The 17,877-nt window shown below is 55.4% G+C and overlaps 1 protein-coding gene across 1 annotated transcript in view; it reads right to left on the reverse strand.

Annotated features, from left to right (window-relative positions):
• The window catches only part of GLIS1 (GLIS family zinc finger 1), a 250,710-nt gene continuing 233,266 nt past the window's right edge, over positions 434-17,877 (reverse strand). The window contains exons 7-11 of the mRNA XM_018044355.1: positions 13,249-13,381; positions 8,035-8,191; positions 2,521-2,699; positions 1,780-1,947; positions 434-907 (exon numbers count right to left, since the gene is read on the reverse strand). Of these exons, the coding sequence (XP_017899844.1) occupies positions 750-907; positions 1,780-1,947; positions 2,521-2,699; positions 8,035-8,191; positions 13,249-13,381 (795 nt within the window). The 3' untranslated portion in view covers positions 434-749. The remainder of the gene's footprint in view (positions 908-1,779; positions 1,948-2,520; positions 2,700-8,034; positions 8,192-13,248; positions 13,382-17,877) is intronic.

Genomic DNA, 17,877 nt, shown 5'->3' on the forward strand with positions numbered 1-17,877 from the left:
TTCAGGGGCCCTGCCTCTCTGCCCCTTGCCTGCCGAGGCTGTCCAGGCTCTGTCCCTGGAAGGCCTCGCCTGTTTACCCAAAGCCAGCTTCAGAAGTGAAGTGTGTTTTTCCACCAACCGAGGAGTCAGTGCAGAGAGCAAAGGTCTGGGTCATATTGGAATTCCAATTTCAGTCCCAGCCTTGGTCTGCTTGCCTGCCAGCGGGCAAGAGCTTTTGCCTTTCATTGACGTCCTGGGACCAGTGCTGGTGCCCGTAAGGCCCACAGCACGTGGCGGGACCATGTGACAGGGTTCCCACCGACGGAAGCCAGGGGCCAAGCGGGGCTCCGCACCCTACCCCGTGACGCCCTCGTCCACCAGTCTCCTGGGCTCAGCCTCTAGGCTGAATCACAAAGCAGCCCCCAAGTCTCATTTCCAGTTTTTAATGCTTTTCTTGTAAAACCAAAAATATAAAACTGGCAGAGGAGTGGAAAACAAGTTCTGTACAATTTATATACACGAGGTCTGTGATTTCAAAACCACTGGGGAGACAAGAGGAGAGACGCAGTCAAGGGATGTCACAGGTCGCACATCCTGACAGGCACCGCTGCGCGCCTGGCTGGGGCTTAGAGGCTCGCTCGTGGCCAGACCCGGCTGCGTTCTGGGGAGCAGTGGCCTGGCTGCTCCAGCTGGCTGCCCCGAAGGTGGGAACAGCCGGCGGGTGGGCAGGGTAGCATCGGCGGTGGCGGGCGGGCAGGTGTGGGCGGCATTCAGGTGTCTGTGTAGATGGAGGGGATGTGACTCAGGCAGTGGTCGAAAGCCCCGTTAGGGAAGAAGCCGCAGTCTTCGGGGCCGCTGGACACGACGTCCTCAGATGACTGTGGTGGCAGCGTGGTGGGACACGGGGCCTCGGCCAGGGCCTCGTAGCCTGTGGATGTGGGGGACAGGGTCCAGGCTGGAGAACTCGCACCAATCCACGTGTGAGCAAACAGAACACACCCGTCCGTGTTCCCCCGCTCCCGCCCACCCCCAGTACACCTTTGATCAGGTTCACACCTGCCTGTGGTGCACGTGTGTGACACGTGTCCACTCACAGAGTATACTGTACTTGAACACACAACCACACCCCTGCACACAAGCACCTTCATACGAAATGGCCCAAACTTGCTAATACACAACCATGCACACACACAAAGAAGGGATCACAGGAGGAGGACATGTGTGCACAGACAGGGTGTGAATGTCAGCACAAGCGCAATGTGGAGCACATGTGCCAGGGAGTTCCTTACACACACAGGGGGCTCACGCTGCCAGAAGCCCCCGTGCTGACCCTACACGCACATGCATACACGTGCCCACACAGACTTGCCCCACACACACGTGCAGGAGGAAGACATGTGCAGACCTGGGAGCATGTGTGTGTGAGCAGGGACACAGGCTCACACGCAGATGACCCACAGGTTTGTGTGTGCTCAGCTGTGCCTTGGTGCCCATCCCTCCACCCGCTGCTGCACGCCCACAGCTGCCCAAAGGGCCTTGGGACCGGGTACCAGTCTCCCCTTTGTCTGGTGCCCCCCATCCTGCCCAGTCCTTGTAGCTTCCAGATGGATCTGAGCCCTGAGGCTGATCTGGGAATTTCTGTGCCCCGCTGCTGATGCTCTTCCTCCGAGCAGGCCCCGTGGTCTGGGCCTGATTCCACCTGGGCTGTGTGCAGCCCTCCCCTCTCCCTGGGTTCTCCATCCCGACATGCGCAAAGCACACAGCACAGGGATGGAAAGAAGGCACGCAGGGGAGGCTTACCTGGGGCAGGTAAAGGTGCGCTTAGGCCATGATAGCCATTGGGCCGCAGGGGGTTGAAACCATGGGCCTCCCCCGCCAGTCCGTCCCCACTGGCTGCCTGCTCGGCCGACCGGTAGCAGTCACCGTAGGGGAAGCAATTCTGGATGGAGTGGAAGCTGCCCTGGTAGCCTGCAGGGGGAGGCGGCAGGGGCTGCACTCAGAGGGAAAAGGCCCAGAGAGGGAGGAGGGGGCCGTCCCCGCTGTGCAGCTCAGCCTCCCACACTGGCCCATTGGCCTGGTGGGTGTGAATGGGAGGAGAGAGCCCCAGGCCACAGGAGGTGCCGGGGGTCCTACGCTGGAGCGAGCTGGGTAAAGCACTGCCCCCTGGCTGCACCTGCCAGCAGAGCTTGGAGGGCAGGGACTCTGGGTCCTCCATGCCCTTCTAAGATGCCCCATCACTCATACAGAGCCAGCCATGCCCACCCCAGCCACTGCTCCCCATGATGTTCCCTTTGATGCCCGGTGGATGGGACAAACTCTTCTCCACCCCTCATGACAAATTTGCTCCCAGAAGAGACCCCCAGTGAGGCAAACCGGGTCACCTGTCTCTCACCTTCTCCCAGTGTGGCCCTCAGTGCCAGCCATCATTCCAGGTGCCTGACTGCCACCCCGTGGGCCAGTGTCTCCTTCCTCTCACGCAGCCCGAGTGGGAGTCACTGGGTATATCTGGAAAGGGCCCCCTCCATCCCGGCCAGAGCTTACCTTGAGGGCTGGGCAGAGGCTGGGGTGGAGGACTCTGAAAGGGTGGGTAGGGTGGCTTGCTGGGGAGCGTGGGAAAGGGCTGGCCCCCCGGAGAATGGCTCTGGGAGGATGGTGGCAGTGGGGGTGGCCCAAGCCCCTTCAGTGGGCTGACCATGGGCGAGAGGAGGCCAGGTCCCAACCTGGAGAGAAGAGAGACAGCCAAGGTTCATAGACGTTGTCCAAGTTAGTCCCAGACACACAGCACTGACCTCATGGGTTCTTGTGAGGGTAAAATTAAATAAAGCAGTGTAGACACAGCACCCGGTATGATGTCAGAAACCTTCTTAGCCACTCCATGAATCCTCAGCATCATCATCAAGATGAAGGGAAGGAAAACTGGCAGTTAGGCCTGCTGTCCAAGCTGGCCTTTAGTCTCCTGCACGGTGTACTTGTAGGGGTTTCTGCCTACATCTCTCACCATCTCTCCTCCACTTGCATACGTCCTGTGATGGGGGACTCACCACCTTCCTTTGCACAGAGCCTGAAGGACGCTCACATTCTGAAATAAGACCACACTGGCCAACAGTTGTTAGCCCTGAGCCCAGCTGAGCCCCGGCAGGGTGGCTGACCAGGCTGCACAACGCTGGACACCAGGTCCCTTCCTTGTGCCGCCTTCCTGCGCCCTTGAGGTCTGCTCACACGAACCACAATGACCCTGGGGTCAGGGGGACTGGGCGGAAGGCTCACCGCCTCTGAACTGTTTATGTGCAATCACTGCAGAAAGACGGAGAGTATGGAGGTTCAGAGTCTTTACTTTCTTCTTTGCATTAATGGCTATGTTGGACTGTTCACGTTAGAATACCGCATATGCTCACTGTCATAGCTCCATGTAACCTCTCCAGGCTAGCCATGCTGTCCCTGCCCACCCTCTAAGACTCGAGGAAGCATGACAAATCAGTGTCTTTCTCAAAACAGAGGACGAGACCTGGGGAGAGGTCGGTGGTCTCCACATCTGTGGCTCTGCAGGGTCCCCATCTGCTCTCTCTAACATGGGCCTCCTGCCGTCACTGCCCTGTGATGACACTGTCATCATTCCAGTGTCTGGGACGCACACCCCTGTGAGTGCGCTGAAGACAGCAGAAGAGGGCTTCCGCACTGGGACCCTGGTCCCCAGGCCAGGATCTGAGACGCTGGAGGTACAGGCCAGCCTCCTGAAGTTAATGAAATGATCCTCATCCAGGCTCCATGAGTTAACCGCCACTATCACCATCATTAATATTTCTAAGCCTGTTCTCACAGGGTCATCAAGTGGGTCTACAACTGTGCTCTATAAACTGTGGAGGGTGGTGTACAAGCCAGGTGTCCTCAAAACCAGTTCTCTGGGCTGAGGCTGAGCCCAGGCGTGGCCAGGAGGGTGGCTCCTCCTCTGTCCAGCCTGCTGCGTGGTACCCTCCTGTCCTAGGCCAACCCCATCGTGGCACCCACACTCCAGCCTTTCCCCTACTTCCTGTCCATCCCCTCTGTTGGGAGAGACCCCATGTGGAGGGCCAGGCCTGGTCTTCTCAGTCACTCCCTGCTCAGCACCAAGTCTGGCACACAGCAAACAGCTGATAAACACAAACAAATGGGTTTCTGAATCGCTCAACTACAAAATCCAGAGATTAACAGCACTGCAGACTTAAGGAGAACCAGATCTGAAGGGGAAAAAACATGCATTTTCAAAGTTTGTTTTTCCTGTCTCAAACCTGCCATAAATTCACATTTGCCACCTTCACAGCCAGTGAAATTAAACAGAACATGACTCTCCCCGAAGTGGACGGGGAGGCTGAGGTTCTGCCGCTCTACCTGAACTCTAAAGGAAAAAGGATCGTCTGGAGCGCCTCTTCTGAGTCATGCAAATGATCCCTAAATCAAATATTTTTGCTTCAATTGGAACCTATAAAAATTAATAAAAACCTCACTGGCCTGGCAGACGAGGGCTTCATACCTCGTACATAGCCAGGGAGAAAAAAAAAAAACACACACCCTATTGGGCGTCTTCTCTGAGCCAGGGTAAATAAATTTGGTCATGAAGTCAGGCCCTCTTAGCATATTTTTGAGTGAATCAGATAATTCTGTCAAGCTATTTAACGTCCCAGCAAACCGCCAGGGAGCCACGAGTGGCCTTCCTTGTTGACTTTGGCAGGAAAGGGAGGCTGAAGGCTTTCCCCCCTTCCTCGCCTCTTCTCAGGGGCTGAAAAAAGAAACCCATTCAAGCTGGGCCCGGTCCTGGTGTCAGGCATGAGGGCCCTTCTCTCAGGCAGCCCTGGGGGAGCCTGGGCGCCTGGCTGGTGGGGATGGCTTGCCTGTCGCTCCCGCAGGCGCGGGTGGCCGGGCGGGCTGGGGGTCCCGTCTCGGTCTTGTCATCACTCTGCCTCTCACTGCAGGAATTCTTGATGGGCACTTACGCAGGCAGCAGGCAGGTGATGAATGAGGCGGAGCAGAGTGCGCAGGCCCGAGTGGGGAAAGGCCTCTGTGGTTTATTTGTCTTTGGCTGGAGATGTCTGGGGGCTGGCTGTGGGTGAGCAGGTGGCCTGAGCCAGTGGGTGGGTGGGTGAGGGAGGGACAGGAGGTTGGTGTCCATGGAGCCTGTACCAGCTGACACACACAGTATCAGGCATGTGCACTTGACCCTCACCACTTCCACAGGGAAGGGTATTCTAATGCCCGTTTCACAGAAGAGGAAACTAAGGTTCCAGGAAGCCCTGATTTTCTGGGCTCCCCTTGGTACTCCACCAGGCTGCCTCTGTGGCATGCACAGCCAGACTTCCCTGCTCCATGAATACCTGGGGCACTCCCTGTGCACCCACGGGTTCAGCTCTGACAAGCTCTCCTCTCCCCACCCGGCCAGACTGTCCTCAAGTCCTGCTCCCTCCGTGGGATTCTCGCCTGCTGGGGGTCCCTCCCTACTCCCACCGGTGCTGGCTTAGGCTGCCATCCACTCACTGTGGGCACTGCAGCCCAGCCCCACACTGCAGGCTGTGTCTTCTCATTCCCAAACCTGACTTGCTCACTGCTCAGCACCTTGCAGACAAGTCCTGCCACAGGCCTTGTGATCTGGCCCTGGTGACCTCTCTCCTGAGCTTGTCACCCCACATGAAGGTCCAGCTTCCAGAACACACTGAGCTCTCACCACACCTGCCCTTCCTCCCAACCTCTCCACTCCTACTTAACCTTGGAGGCCCCGCTTAGCATCACCTCCAGGAAGCCCTCCCTGACATATTCCCCCAGTGCACTGGGCTCTTCTCTGGCTTTCCACAGCCTCTTCTTTCTTCCCAGAGGGCTACTCGCCCAGTGTGGGAAATCCCTGTAGGTCTATCACAGGGAGCTTCACCAGGGCTGCGGGAATCAGTGGCCCCATACCAGGGCATCAGTAACTGGACACTGAGAGAACGGGTGAGTGAGTAGCAGGAGGAGCCCTGGACAACAAACCGGGTAATGAACTCAGGCCAGTGGCCCCGGGTACAAGCAGGCCAAGGCCAAAGCCAAGGCTTTGACCTTGAGAAGGAAGGACAGGGGAGGAGGAAGGTGGTGGGATCAGGCTTTGAGGGACAAGTCTGCTCAAGTCCTGCTGGTGATGAGCTAAAGTAGCAGGAAGGGTAGAGGGAAGGGCTGTGAGGCTTCCCTCTACTCATTTGCAAGGAAAAGATTTCCCAAGTATTCAGTCAGTTCAGTTCAGTCACTCAGTCATGTCCGACTCTTTGCAATCCCATGAATCGCAGCACGCCAGGCCTCCTTGTCCATCACCAACTCCTGGAGTTTACTCAAACTCATGTCCATTGAGTCGGTGATGCCATCCAGCCATCTCACCCTCTGTCATCCCCTTCTCCTTCTGCCCCCAATCCCTCCCAGCATCAGGGTCTTTTCCAATGAGTCAACTCTGCATGAGGTGGACAAAGTATTGGAGTTTCAGCTTCAGCATCAGTCCTTCCAAAGAACACCCAAGACTGATCTCATTTAGAATGGACTGGTTGGACCTCTTTGCAGTCCAATGGACTCTCAAGAGTATTCTCCAACACCACAGTTCAAAAGCATCAATTCTTCCACGCTCAGCTTTCTTCACAGTCCAACTCTCACATCCATACATGACTACTGGAAAAACCATAGGCTTGACTAGACGGACCTTAGTCAGCAAAGTAATGTCTCTGCTTTTCAATATGCTATCTAGGTTGGTCATAACTTTCCTTCCAAGGAGTAAGTGTCTTTTAATTTCATGGCTGCAGTCACCATCTGCAGTGATTTTGGAGCCCCAAAATAAAGTCTGACACTGTTTCCACTGTTTTCCCATCTATTTCTCATGAAGTGATGGGACCAGATGCCATGATCTTTGTTTTCTGAATGTTGAGCTTTAAGCCAACTTTTTCACTCTCCTCTTTCACTTTCATCAAGAGGCTTTTTAGTTCCTCTTCACTTTCTGCCATAAGGGTGGTATCATATGCATATCTGAGGTGATTGATATTTCCCCTGGCAATCTTGATCCCAGCTTGCGCTTCTTCCAGCCCAGCGTTTCTCATGATGTGCTCTGCATAGACGTTAAATAAGCAGGGTGACAATATACAGCCTTGACGTACTCCTTTTCCTATTTGGAACCAGTCTGTTGTTCCATGTCCAGTTCTAACCGTTGCTTCCTGACCTGCATACAGACTTCTCAAGAGGCAGGTCAGGTGGTCTGGTATTCCCATCTCTTTCAGAATTTTCCACAGTTTATTGTGATCCACACAGTCAAAGGCTTTGGCATAGTCAATAAAGCAGAAATAGATGTTTTTCTGGAACTCTCTTGCTTTTTCGATGATCCAGCGGGTGTTGGCAATTTGATCTCTGGTTCCTCTGCCTTTTCTAAAACTAGCTTGAACATCTGGAAGTTCATAGTTCACGTATTGCTGAAGCCAACAATTAATACATTCTTCATTTCTAGACAATTAAGTGACCACAACGGGAACCACATTGAATGGAGGAAAAGGCCCCCTTCCTGCAGGGGTCCTGCAGTAAAGCTTTCTGGACAGCCCTGGCCAGTGGTCACGGCTGCAGGGCCAGAAGTGGGGACAAGGCCTAGGTGGGCATCTATGGAGTGGGCAGTGGGGGCCAATAATTTGCTCACAGAACATACAGTACAAGCCAAAGAGAAGGCAGGGTGAGCCTCTCAAGAAGGCTTGGGTGCAGCAGCCCAGCCCAGAAGGTCTGGGTCAGGGTCAGGGCTAGGGGGGATGTAGCATCTTCCTGGGGCCACCCCCACTGGGGCGGCGAGGGGGCACGAGGTGAGGTGCCAGGAAGCCCCGTGATAATATCATCCACCAGCTAGGATGCCTATGAGGCAAGGAGGACATCGTGCCCAGTGAGTATTTGGTTCAGAGCATAGTACACAGTAGGTGCTGCATAAATGCTGGCTACTTTCATTATCAGTAACAACCAATTAGTGTGCAGGACACCTGCCCTCACCTGCCGCTCATGCAGGTGCCCATCTGCTGTCCCAGAGGAGGACTGGCTTGCTATACATACCCATCCCGGGTGCTCTCAGCCGTGGGCAGAGGGGACAGATGGTGGTGGGAACTGGTGGTGGCGTCCAGTGGGTGGTGCCTGGAAGGGACATCATGCATAGAGGGCAGGATGCTTGCTGCCAGCCCGTTATGGGGGGTGATGGAGCCAGGATACATGCCTGCAGGGAAGCAAACAATTATCACTGGGCTTCGGCCGCTCCCTAGAGATGGCTGTGGTCACCCCGGGAACTGTGTGCCTGCTTACGGAGAGAGAAAGACAAGAAGGGAAACCAGCATTGTATTCCTAGATGGTTAGGAGCACAGACAGGGGGAGATAATGGCCCCACTGTGCTCTGTTCATGCTGCAGCTGAGGGGTTGTATGCAGGGCTGAGGTCCATGCTGAGCGCAGAGGTGGACTGACACGGGGCTGTCAGACGTGCGGGGTGGTTGGACCCTGTGAGTGTGTGTGTGTGTGTATTTACTGGGGCAGAGGCAGATTTGAATGGAGTAAGCTGCCTCAAATATCTGGAACTGTTCTGGGAAAGAAGGGGCTTGCTCCATGTAGCCCCAGTAGACAGAGACCTGGGATGAAGGGAAGCTTGAGAGGAGACTGGAGCTCTGGGCCTGGCGGTTCCTACTAACAGGCAGATTTGCAGTAGGGTCACAGGTTGCCCTTGGAGAAAATAAACTGCCCGTCTCCAGAGGTGTGCGAGGAGAGCCTGGATGTCTGCCGTGAGGGGTTCCAGAGACAGGATGGCTGTGCTAGCTGGATGGCAGGTTGGCCTGGGAGACCTGGGGAAAGCGATGTCACAGACGGTTGTGTAGGATGTACACTGTACAAGGGTCTCGACTCAGCACAGGTGTCAGCCATGCTCGAGTCTCAGATTCTAAACCTCTGGAAGACGCCTGCAAGTGGGACCACATTTTATCACCTTTTACTCCCAGAGGTCTTTCCCTTGTTAAGAAGAAGGTTGGCTAATGAATCAAATGGGGGACACGTGTTGCTCAGGGCAGGGTCAACATGTGTCATGACTGGCACATGTCAGTCACATGTTGCTCCAGGGACCCCACTGAGGGCCTGCGAGCAGGGACCAAGGCCAGTGCTTCCCGAAGACCTTCCCAAGGAACCTGAATTAGAGAGGAGAACAAGCCCCTCCTCTGGGACTGGAGCCTAAGGAGGTCACAGCAAGGGTTGCAATTTTTTGATGTTCCCTATTTTATCCGAAAAACATGGGGCCAATTTTGCACCCCCTCTTTAATCTGCCACGTTTACCAATTTTCATAGAAATTGACATCATTTTCCCAGAAATCAATTGATCAAGTCGATGCCCTGGGAGGACTCTGTGGACCTGGGGACCGGGCCCTGAGCTGCACTGAGACTGCAGCGGGGGCTCAGCTGTTATATCCCGAGGGTCCACACTCAATGCTCTCGGCACCTCGTGAGGACCACTGGGAACAGAGCACACTCTTCTCAGGGGTGGGGTCAAGGAGGAACTTTTCCTTTCTCAGGTGGTTGGGGTTCCAAGGCTAGCCCATCCCAGGCCTGCGAGTCAGGGAACTACTACCAGGAACTGAGCAGGACAAGGGCAGGGACTGCAAGGTCAGTGCCTTAGGTGGCACAGCAGGGAGCAGAATGAGCGGACCGGCAGGGGATGGTGATAGGAAGTGGTGGGGACTATGGCACGGCGCCGTGTGTAGACCAGGCAGTCCGCAACCCTGGCCTAGAGTTAGAGCAACAGGCCTTCAATGGAAGGGTTATATTCGGTGAAATTCTACTCTTACAATAAATGCGTTATTATCGACAACAGCTCATTAAGAATATACTATACGTCAAGGTCTTTCCCCACACTATCAGGTTTAAGCATCTCAACAACTGTCATCTGGGGAGATAACATGATCTCATTTTAAGATGAAGTCTTAAGAACCTCAGTAATTTGCCAAAAGTCATGCAATGAGCAGCTAATCCGTCCTCCCAAATGACACCAAGAGAAAGTCCATGTAAAGTTAGGCTCTGGCTCAGGCGCTGGCCCGTCAGGCTAGGGGCCTCTGGCGTGGGCTTCACTGCCAGGCTGTGAGACCCAGGCTCTGAATGGGCTCTTGGGGGCCCTCTGCCTCTCAGCCCCAGCCCCTCCTGGCCCCTGTCTCGGGGATCTCGGCCCGCACGGACACCACCACCCACCCACCCATCTGCCCGCTCCCTCAGCCGCACACCCCTCCCAGCTTGGTCAGGGAGGCGCGGGAGGGGGGCCTCTGCGGACAGGGCCTGGCTCAGTGCTGCTCCTGCCTTGCTCCCCTCACCACTCTCTGCAGCACCTCCTCGCCTGCCGTCTTGAGCCAGTCTGGGGGCCTGACAGCTGGGAAGGCCCAGAGTCCTGATAGATCCTGCTCCCTTCCCCTCAGCCGTGCTGCCCTCACGCTTCTCACGTCCCACTGCCCATTTCGTTACCTGGGGCGGCTTGAAGGAGGCCCGCCAGGTAAACTCCTGAGGGTTTCCTGTGAGGAGAGCTGGTCCTTCCTGACGAGAGGCAAGCTCAGGGGAGCTTCACATAGTCAGACAGTGAAGATTGGAGGCCACTCTCACCAGCCGCTCCCTAACCTCACCCCTCTGTTCTGGACTCTTCCCGTCCACAATTTCCCCTGCCTTTGCCCGGCCCCGGTCCAGGTGCCTCCCTGTCCAGCCCCCTGAGGGCAAATATACGGTGGGCGACTGAGTGTGTGAACCAGGCACGTTGAACATGCGGACAGTGGGCAGGAAGGAGGGAACCACCGTTATCGTAAGGAGCAGGCGGTCTCTCCCCAGAACGCACCACTTCAGGCTGTAAATCAGCGTCATCAATCATCAGCCGTGAGCGCTTAACCTCTGGCCCTAACATCTGTTCCCAACTGTGCCTGAGGCATCCGCCGTGGGGTCTGCAGGAGAACCTGATGGCCCCAGGGGGACCCAGGACTCCTGAGCTTGCCTGGCGGGCCCTTTTCTCCCCGCTGCGCTGGAAGTGGCTCAAGGACAGGGACCCACACAGAACCTCGAACACAATAGGTGTTCAGTATGGCAGGATGGAGCAGAGGACCCTGGCGGGTTACAGTGTGTGGGGTCGCAAAGAGTCAGACACGACTGAGCGCACGCACACACGCACACGCAAGCACGCACACGCGTGCACACACACATGCACACCACGGCAAAGGCAGCAGACAGCCGGTTAAGGGCATGGCCTACAGCCAAACGGCCTGGATTCACATCGGCCTCTGCCATTTACTAGTTGTGGAACCTCAGCAAAAAGTTACTTAAGCTCGCGAGGCTTCAGTTTCCTTGTCTGGAAGAGAAAGTGCATGCTAATATGTACTTTATGAGGCTGACATGAGGATTATGTTAGTTAACACATACATGTGCAGTCCCTAGAACAGCTCCTGGCACACGTTCAGTAAACGATGGCTTTTGCATTATCGCGAGATGGATGAGTGAACAGCTATTCTTCTCCTTCACCGTGAGCAACAACAATAATGCTAAAACTCTCCGTCACATTGGTTTTCTATAAGTGATCATATCCACAGCCACAGTTGGTGTCACAGCAGGCTGCTGGGGAGGGGTGGGGAACTCAGGCTCAAGCAGCAGAGACGCTGCTGACCCACGGCTAGAGCAGGCCTGGGCAGGCCTAGGGTTACCCCAGTGCCCCTCCATCCACGCCACCGCCTCAGTGAATCTGTGTCTCATCTGTAGCATGGGCTCACTCGGGACTGGATGAAATGATGTTGTAAAGTGACCAGCCCGAGAGGTGCTCGAGAGATGTCACTGGTCCTGACTGCTCTCCCCGGGACAAGCCCTGGGCTAGTACCTGGGAGAGCAGGCTTCCAAATGGGATCTGTTGCTGACCTTCCTGGATGACCTTAGGCCAGTCCGTTTCCTGAGTCCTCCCACGGTAGAAACGATGCAGCTATATATAGGCCCTCTGCCCCTCTGTCCCAGGGCAGCCATTGCTAACCAGTCCCAGCCCTCTTTCCTGCTAAGCCTCAGAAGCCTTCTCAACACAGAGCTCAGCCCCAGGCAGCTGGCGTTTGAGATACAAACCTCCATCCCTAGACTGAGTCGTCTCTAGGGCCTCTTCTCCACTAGGGTCCCTCTATTTTAGCAGCTCTGACCCTATGAGGTGCAGCCATGGCAGAAGGGACCCCTAGTTGGAGGGAGGTGGGTATGGTCCCTCCTCCATGGATCCATCCTCCTGGGGTGTCCTCATCCTTGTGGATCTGTCTGAGCACAGACCCTGTGAAGGGCAACCTAGAGAAAGGGGAAATATCTTCTCTTCTGAAGGCTATTTGGTAAGTGCTTTGATGGAGTTTTAAATATGCTACAACTTTAAGGCTAAGGGGGAAGAATTTTAAAAAACTAGAAAATAAAAATGTTTAAAATGGTTGGGGTAATTCAAGAAATCCCAGAGGATGGGAAAAGCTTTCTGCTCTGATACTGTGGTTTCTTCGGGGGGGTGGGGAAAGGGGCAGAGCACAAGAATTGTCAGCTGGAATCCACAGGCTACCCTGCCCCTTGCTGGGCTGGGTTCCCAAGAAGCCAGGAATTCCTGCCGGGGCCTGAGACCTGCCCCGTGGCCCGCGGCTGCTGGGAGGGGCAGACAGGCTGTCTCAGCTGCACCGGAGGCTCTGAGCATCTGGATGGATGGGTGGCAGGGTCCCAGAGGTCTGGGGGGGCCCTATCTTCTGATGAGCTGGAAGCAATTACAGCCAAGTTGCCCATCCTCTCAGAGGTCCGGGTTTCTCTTCTGAAGCAAGGAATCATGGTGGGGAGTCCATGGGACTTTAAGTTGGGGCCCCGGCACGAACCCTGAGGTGGGTCCTGAAGAAAGTGCAGGACCTGCCGCAGTGAAGGTGCAGGGAGTGGAGGCTGGCAAGGTGTGTACAGTGGTTCCCAGGCAAGAGGGAGCCTGGTGTGCTCAGGGAACCGCATCCAATGCGCCAAGGTTGGGGCAGGAGGCCATCAGGAATGTCTAGGCCCCAGGAGGCCTGGGAGGAGCCTGGGCTTCATCCCACAGGCAATGGTGAGTCACAGAGGAGTGGGTATGAAGGAACAGACACCTGGGGAGATCAGCTGCCTGGCAATGAAGTTCTAAGGAGAGGGCGCCTCCAGCAGGTCGTGTCCACGTGGCCCCTGTTGCCCACGAAGCACGGCTGTCTGCCTGCAGGGCTGGGTGCAGAAAGGGCCCCCCCAGCCCTGCCTCCCCGCTTGCCTACCTGGGAGAAGTTCCTGGCCTAGGGCGCGGCCACCCTTCCCGTCGCTGACAGCCAGCTGTGTGGACGTGTGGAGCTGCTGCAGGGCCAGACACTCGGTCAGGATGTCAGCCTCAGCGTCAGGGCCCGTGTGCAGCTGGGGAGTGAGCAGAGGGAGAGAGGGGGTTAGCACGAGACCACCTGCCCACGAGCAAGTCTCATTCTAGGGGACAGGGCAGGAAGGACGGTGGCTCCAGGGCACGACCCCTCCTTCACTGCCCCTCAGTTTCCTCAGCTGTCAAGTGGAGCTAATTGCGGACACAGTGAGAGTGGCGTTAGTTCAGGGCTGAGAAGCAGATGCTCAGGCGAGATCGAGCATGCAATGATTTTAATAGGTGAGGGAGAGCTGGGCGTGCTGGGAAAGCCACCAGACAGAAGGAAGAAGAGGGAGAGAGGAAGTTGGTGGGAGCTCCCTAGACTGGGAGCCCAGGGACCAGGGAGTTCTCAGGGCGCCTAAGTCTGCTGGAAGTCAGTGGGGTCCCAAGTCTCCCAGGAAGGGGTCCTGCTTCACATCCCTGCAGGGCCTACCAGGCTCTGTCACTAGCTGGGAGCCCCCGCTGGGGGTGTGGCCTTGGCACAGATGCCAGGAGGGCATCAAAGTGCAGCAGCTGGGCCTCCCAGGAGGCTGGAGGTCTGTGGGGCAGGTTCTTGGGCCATGGCTGGGCTGGCTGACACTGGCGGAGTGGCATACAGCGAATGTGCAATAAGTGTCTCTGCCTCCTTCCTCCCCACTCCCATCTCTCTTCCTTCCCGGCACAAAATGCAGCAGAAACAGTCCAGGGCTGGGGACAGAAGACTGGACCCAAGTCCTGCTCCATGTCTTCTTACGCCTTGTGTGACACTGGACAAATACCCTCTCTGACTCTCCCTGCTCCTGCCGGACTAAGCAGCAATAATCACCCTCAGGCCAGGCTGCTGAGAGGGGTGACGAGAGGACAGGTGTGAACAGTGGTTGAAGGTGTTGGGTCAAGGGCTGGCTCACTCCACTGGCCGAGTCCCCCACGGTCACGTGACGGTGGGCCCTCTGAGTCGATACCCAGCCTTGAGGGTGTCAGCTAACAGCACAATGGGGCTGGCAAGTCTTTGGCCAGTCGTCCTCAGCTATCCCTAAATATAGACTTGAGCTTGACCCCTCAGCACATCTTCACATCTCCAGTTGGGACCAGACAGGCACAGGGGTCCTCAAGTGATGAGGGGGGGTGCACTAGCATGGGAGGGTTCCTTCTCCCAGGGAAATCCCAAAGCTGATCATCAGAGTCCTAAAGATTGACTCGTCCAGATCCTCATTTTAACTGGGACAAAACCAACCCAGAGAAGGCAAGAGCCTTGTTGCATGTCACACAGCAGCTGGGAGTCAGCCCGAGGGTCTTTCCACCCTCCCAGGCCAGCCGGGCCAGCACCCAGGCCCGGGGAAGGCATGCCTAGCCTCCCGAAGGGCTCTCGGCTCCCTGACCCAGCAGCTGTTTTCCATGTAAATTAAGTTTCTGGCAAAAGAGGGCCAAGGCATGTTCTTGCAGACCGCAATGTCGATCGGATTAGGAGCAGCGGGAGAGGAGAATTAAGGAAGAAAAGCATTTCTAATTCTCTCTGAAACGCAGCAGGGCTGCCAAGGAGCTGTCATAATACAAGGGTCGCTTTACACAGAAAGATACATCATCCCCGATGGCTTTTAATGGATGCTTATTGTTGGGAAGTTTGCAGATCTGCGGCCCCAGGTCCCAGGGGCTCAGTGCGAGCCAAGCACGGGGCCTGGGAAAACCAGGGCAGGATTCTGGTCCTTGGGCATCAGTCTGCTCGGGACAGAAGCCTCCCTGGCGTGGAGCCCGGGCCATTCCCCGTCCCTGCCCAGGCTCGTCAACCTGAAAGCAGTGGAGAGAGCTTGTGCCCTGGAAGCAGATGGGTCTGGCTCTGTCCCTCCCATACCACACAACCCTGGACAGACTTGTTACCGCTTTGAGCCTCAGTTTCCACATCTCTAAAATGGGGAGGAATCTCCCACTTCTTGATTATAGTGAGGACTAGATGAGACACGGCCTGTGAAGCACCAGATTCACCCCTCCCTCCTCAGGGTGAATGTGGCTGTGCTGTGCTCCCCGCAAGCTGACAGCACATGCTGTGGCCAGGCTCCTCCTCTGCTCTACAGCTTCCGGGGGCTCCCGCGCCAAGCTCTCCCCTCCCCAATTTTCTTTCACTGAGGTCTGCTTGCTCCTAGCACCCCATTTCTGCATACCCCATCCCCTAGATTATACAGCAGTTGACTTCTCCAGCCTCTAGGCCTTTTTCTGCCCTATTTACACTGTATCCACAGTTCTGAGAACACTGTTTGGAGAACAGGAGCTGCTCCTGAATCCTGCTAGACAAGTTAATGGGCTCTTCCCGCTCTGTCCTCCTCTGACATATTGATGACTGGCCTCTGGTGTTTCTCTCCCCCCAACACACCCTCCCTGGCACTCAAGCACCTGTGGCCCCAGTGGTCCTCGGGAGATGTGGCAGGTAAGGTCCTGCCCCGAGTTGCAGTCCTGTTCCTCCAACCACACTGGGTCCCTCAGCGGCTCACACACCTCCTGTCCAAAACAGAACCCGCTGCGTTCTCCTGCAAGCCTGCTTCTTTCTCAGATTCTCTATCTTGGTGAAGGGGACCACCATCCATGCATCCTGCTCCCCCAACCTCTGACACTGATGCTCCTCCTGCCAGGCGCCCCCAACCCAGCCAAGCAGTCACCAAGCCCAGTCCCTCTTCCTCCCCTCCTACCCTGCCCCAGATCAGCCCCCACCCTCCCCTCCATGTCTCTCCTGCCCCCAGCAGTGGCCTCCTTGTCTCAAATTTCCCTCTACCCATCTCGACCCATTCTCTACACAGCCCCCAGTGCCACCTTTCAGGGTGATCTGTCCCATCTCTGCCTACAACCCCTCGATGGAACCCCCCATCCTCAGGACAGCCCTGCCACCTCCGCAGGGGCATCCTGTCACCCCACCCCCACCGCCTCCGTGCCTCGATGCTCAGCCCGGAGACAGGCAGGGACTGTGTGAGGCTGGTCCTCAGACACTGCTTCAAGCCTCTGCCACTCTCTGGGGCCCCATCTTCCTAGGCCCAGTGCTTACTCCTTCTTTAAGACTTGATGACAACGCCTCCTGATTTCTGTTCGGAACTTTTACTTTGGGTCAAGTACTGGTCAAAAAACCCTTGAGATAGATTTCCTCGTTTAATCCTCATGAGAACCCTTAAAAGCAAGTCCTCTATGCCCCATCTGACAGCTGAGGACAAGAACAAAGGCGCTAAGACGCGTGCCCAAGGCCCCGGTGTCAGGAGCCAGGAGGCTGCACACCACTGCCCCCAGCCCCAGCCCCAGCCCCATGTCACTTCCTCCATGACCCTCCAGTTCCCCCGGATAGGCCAAAGCCCTTTCCCGGTTCTTTGACTGTTTTCTGCACACATCTATCGCGGTCTTTGTCATATTGTGTCGACTTATCCCTTCATGTTTATCTGTCTCTCACTGCCAGGTCCCCACTGAAGGTAAGGACCATGGTTTTTATTTCTGCCTCCTGAATGCTGGGGATGTCAAATGTTTATAAATGAGCCCTGAGCAAATGGTTGAGAGAGGAGCTGGTAGGGGGATAAATGTCTTCTGGCTGAGAGTGAGGAAGTACAGACCTCCCTAGACTTATAATGAGGTTATGGCCTCATAAACCCATCAAGGTCTGAAAATATCAAAAATCAAAACTGCATTTAATACAGCTAACCTACCGAACTCAACATTCAGAAAATGAAGATCGTAGCATCCGGTCCCATCACTTCATGGCAAATAGATGGGGAAACAATGGAAACAGTGACAGACTTTATTTTCTTGGGCTCCAAAATCACTGCAGATGGTAACTGCAGTCATGAAATTAAAAGATGCTTGTTCCTTGGAAGAAAAGCTATGACCAACCTAGACAGCATATTAAAAAGCAGAGACATTACTTTGCTGACAAAGGTCCATCTAGTCAAAGCTATGGTTTTTCCAGTGGTCATGTATGTATGTGAGAGTTGGACCATAAAGAAAGTTGAGCACCAAAGAATTGGTGCTTTTGAACTGTGGTGTTGGAGAAGACTCTTGAGAGTCCCTTGAAATGCAAGGAGATCCAACCAGTCCATCTTAAAGGAAATCAGTCCTGAATATTCATTGGAAGGGCTGATCCTGAAGCTGAAGCTCCAATACTTTGGCCAGCTGATGCAAAGAACTGACTCACTGGAAAAGACCCTGATGCTGGGAAAGATTGAAGGCAGGAGGAGAAGGGGATGACTGAGGATGAGATGGTTGGATGGCATCACTGACTCAATGGACATGAATTTGAGCAAGCTCCGGAAGTTGGTGATGGACAGGAAGGCCTGGCGTGCTGCAGTCCATGGGGGCGTGCTGCAGTCCATGGGGTCGCAAAGAGCTGGACACGACTGAGTGACTGAACTGAACTGAACCTATCTGATACCATAGTGTAGCCTCCCCTACCTTAAATGTGCTCAGAACACTTACGCAAGACTACAGCGGGCAAAATCACCTCAGGCAAAGACTGTCTTAAACAAAGTGCAGAATAGCTCATGTAATGTACTTCCAG

Source organism: Capra hircus, chromosome 3 (genome assembly GCF_001704415.2).
Source record: "Capra hircus breed San Clemente chromosome 3, ASM170441v1, whole genome shotgun sequence".
Classification (NCBI taxonomy): Eukaryota; Metazoa; Chordata; class Mammalia; order Artiodactyla; family Bovidae; genus Capra; species Capra hircus.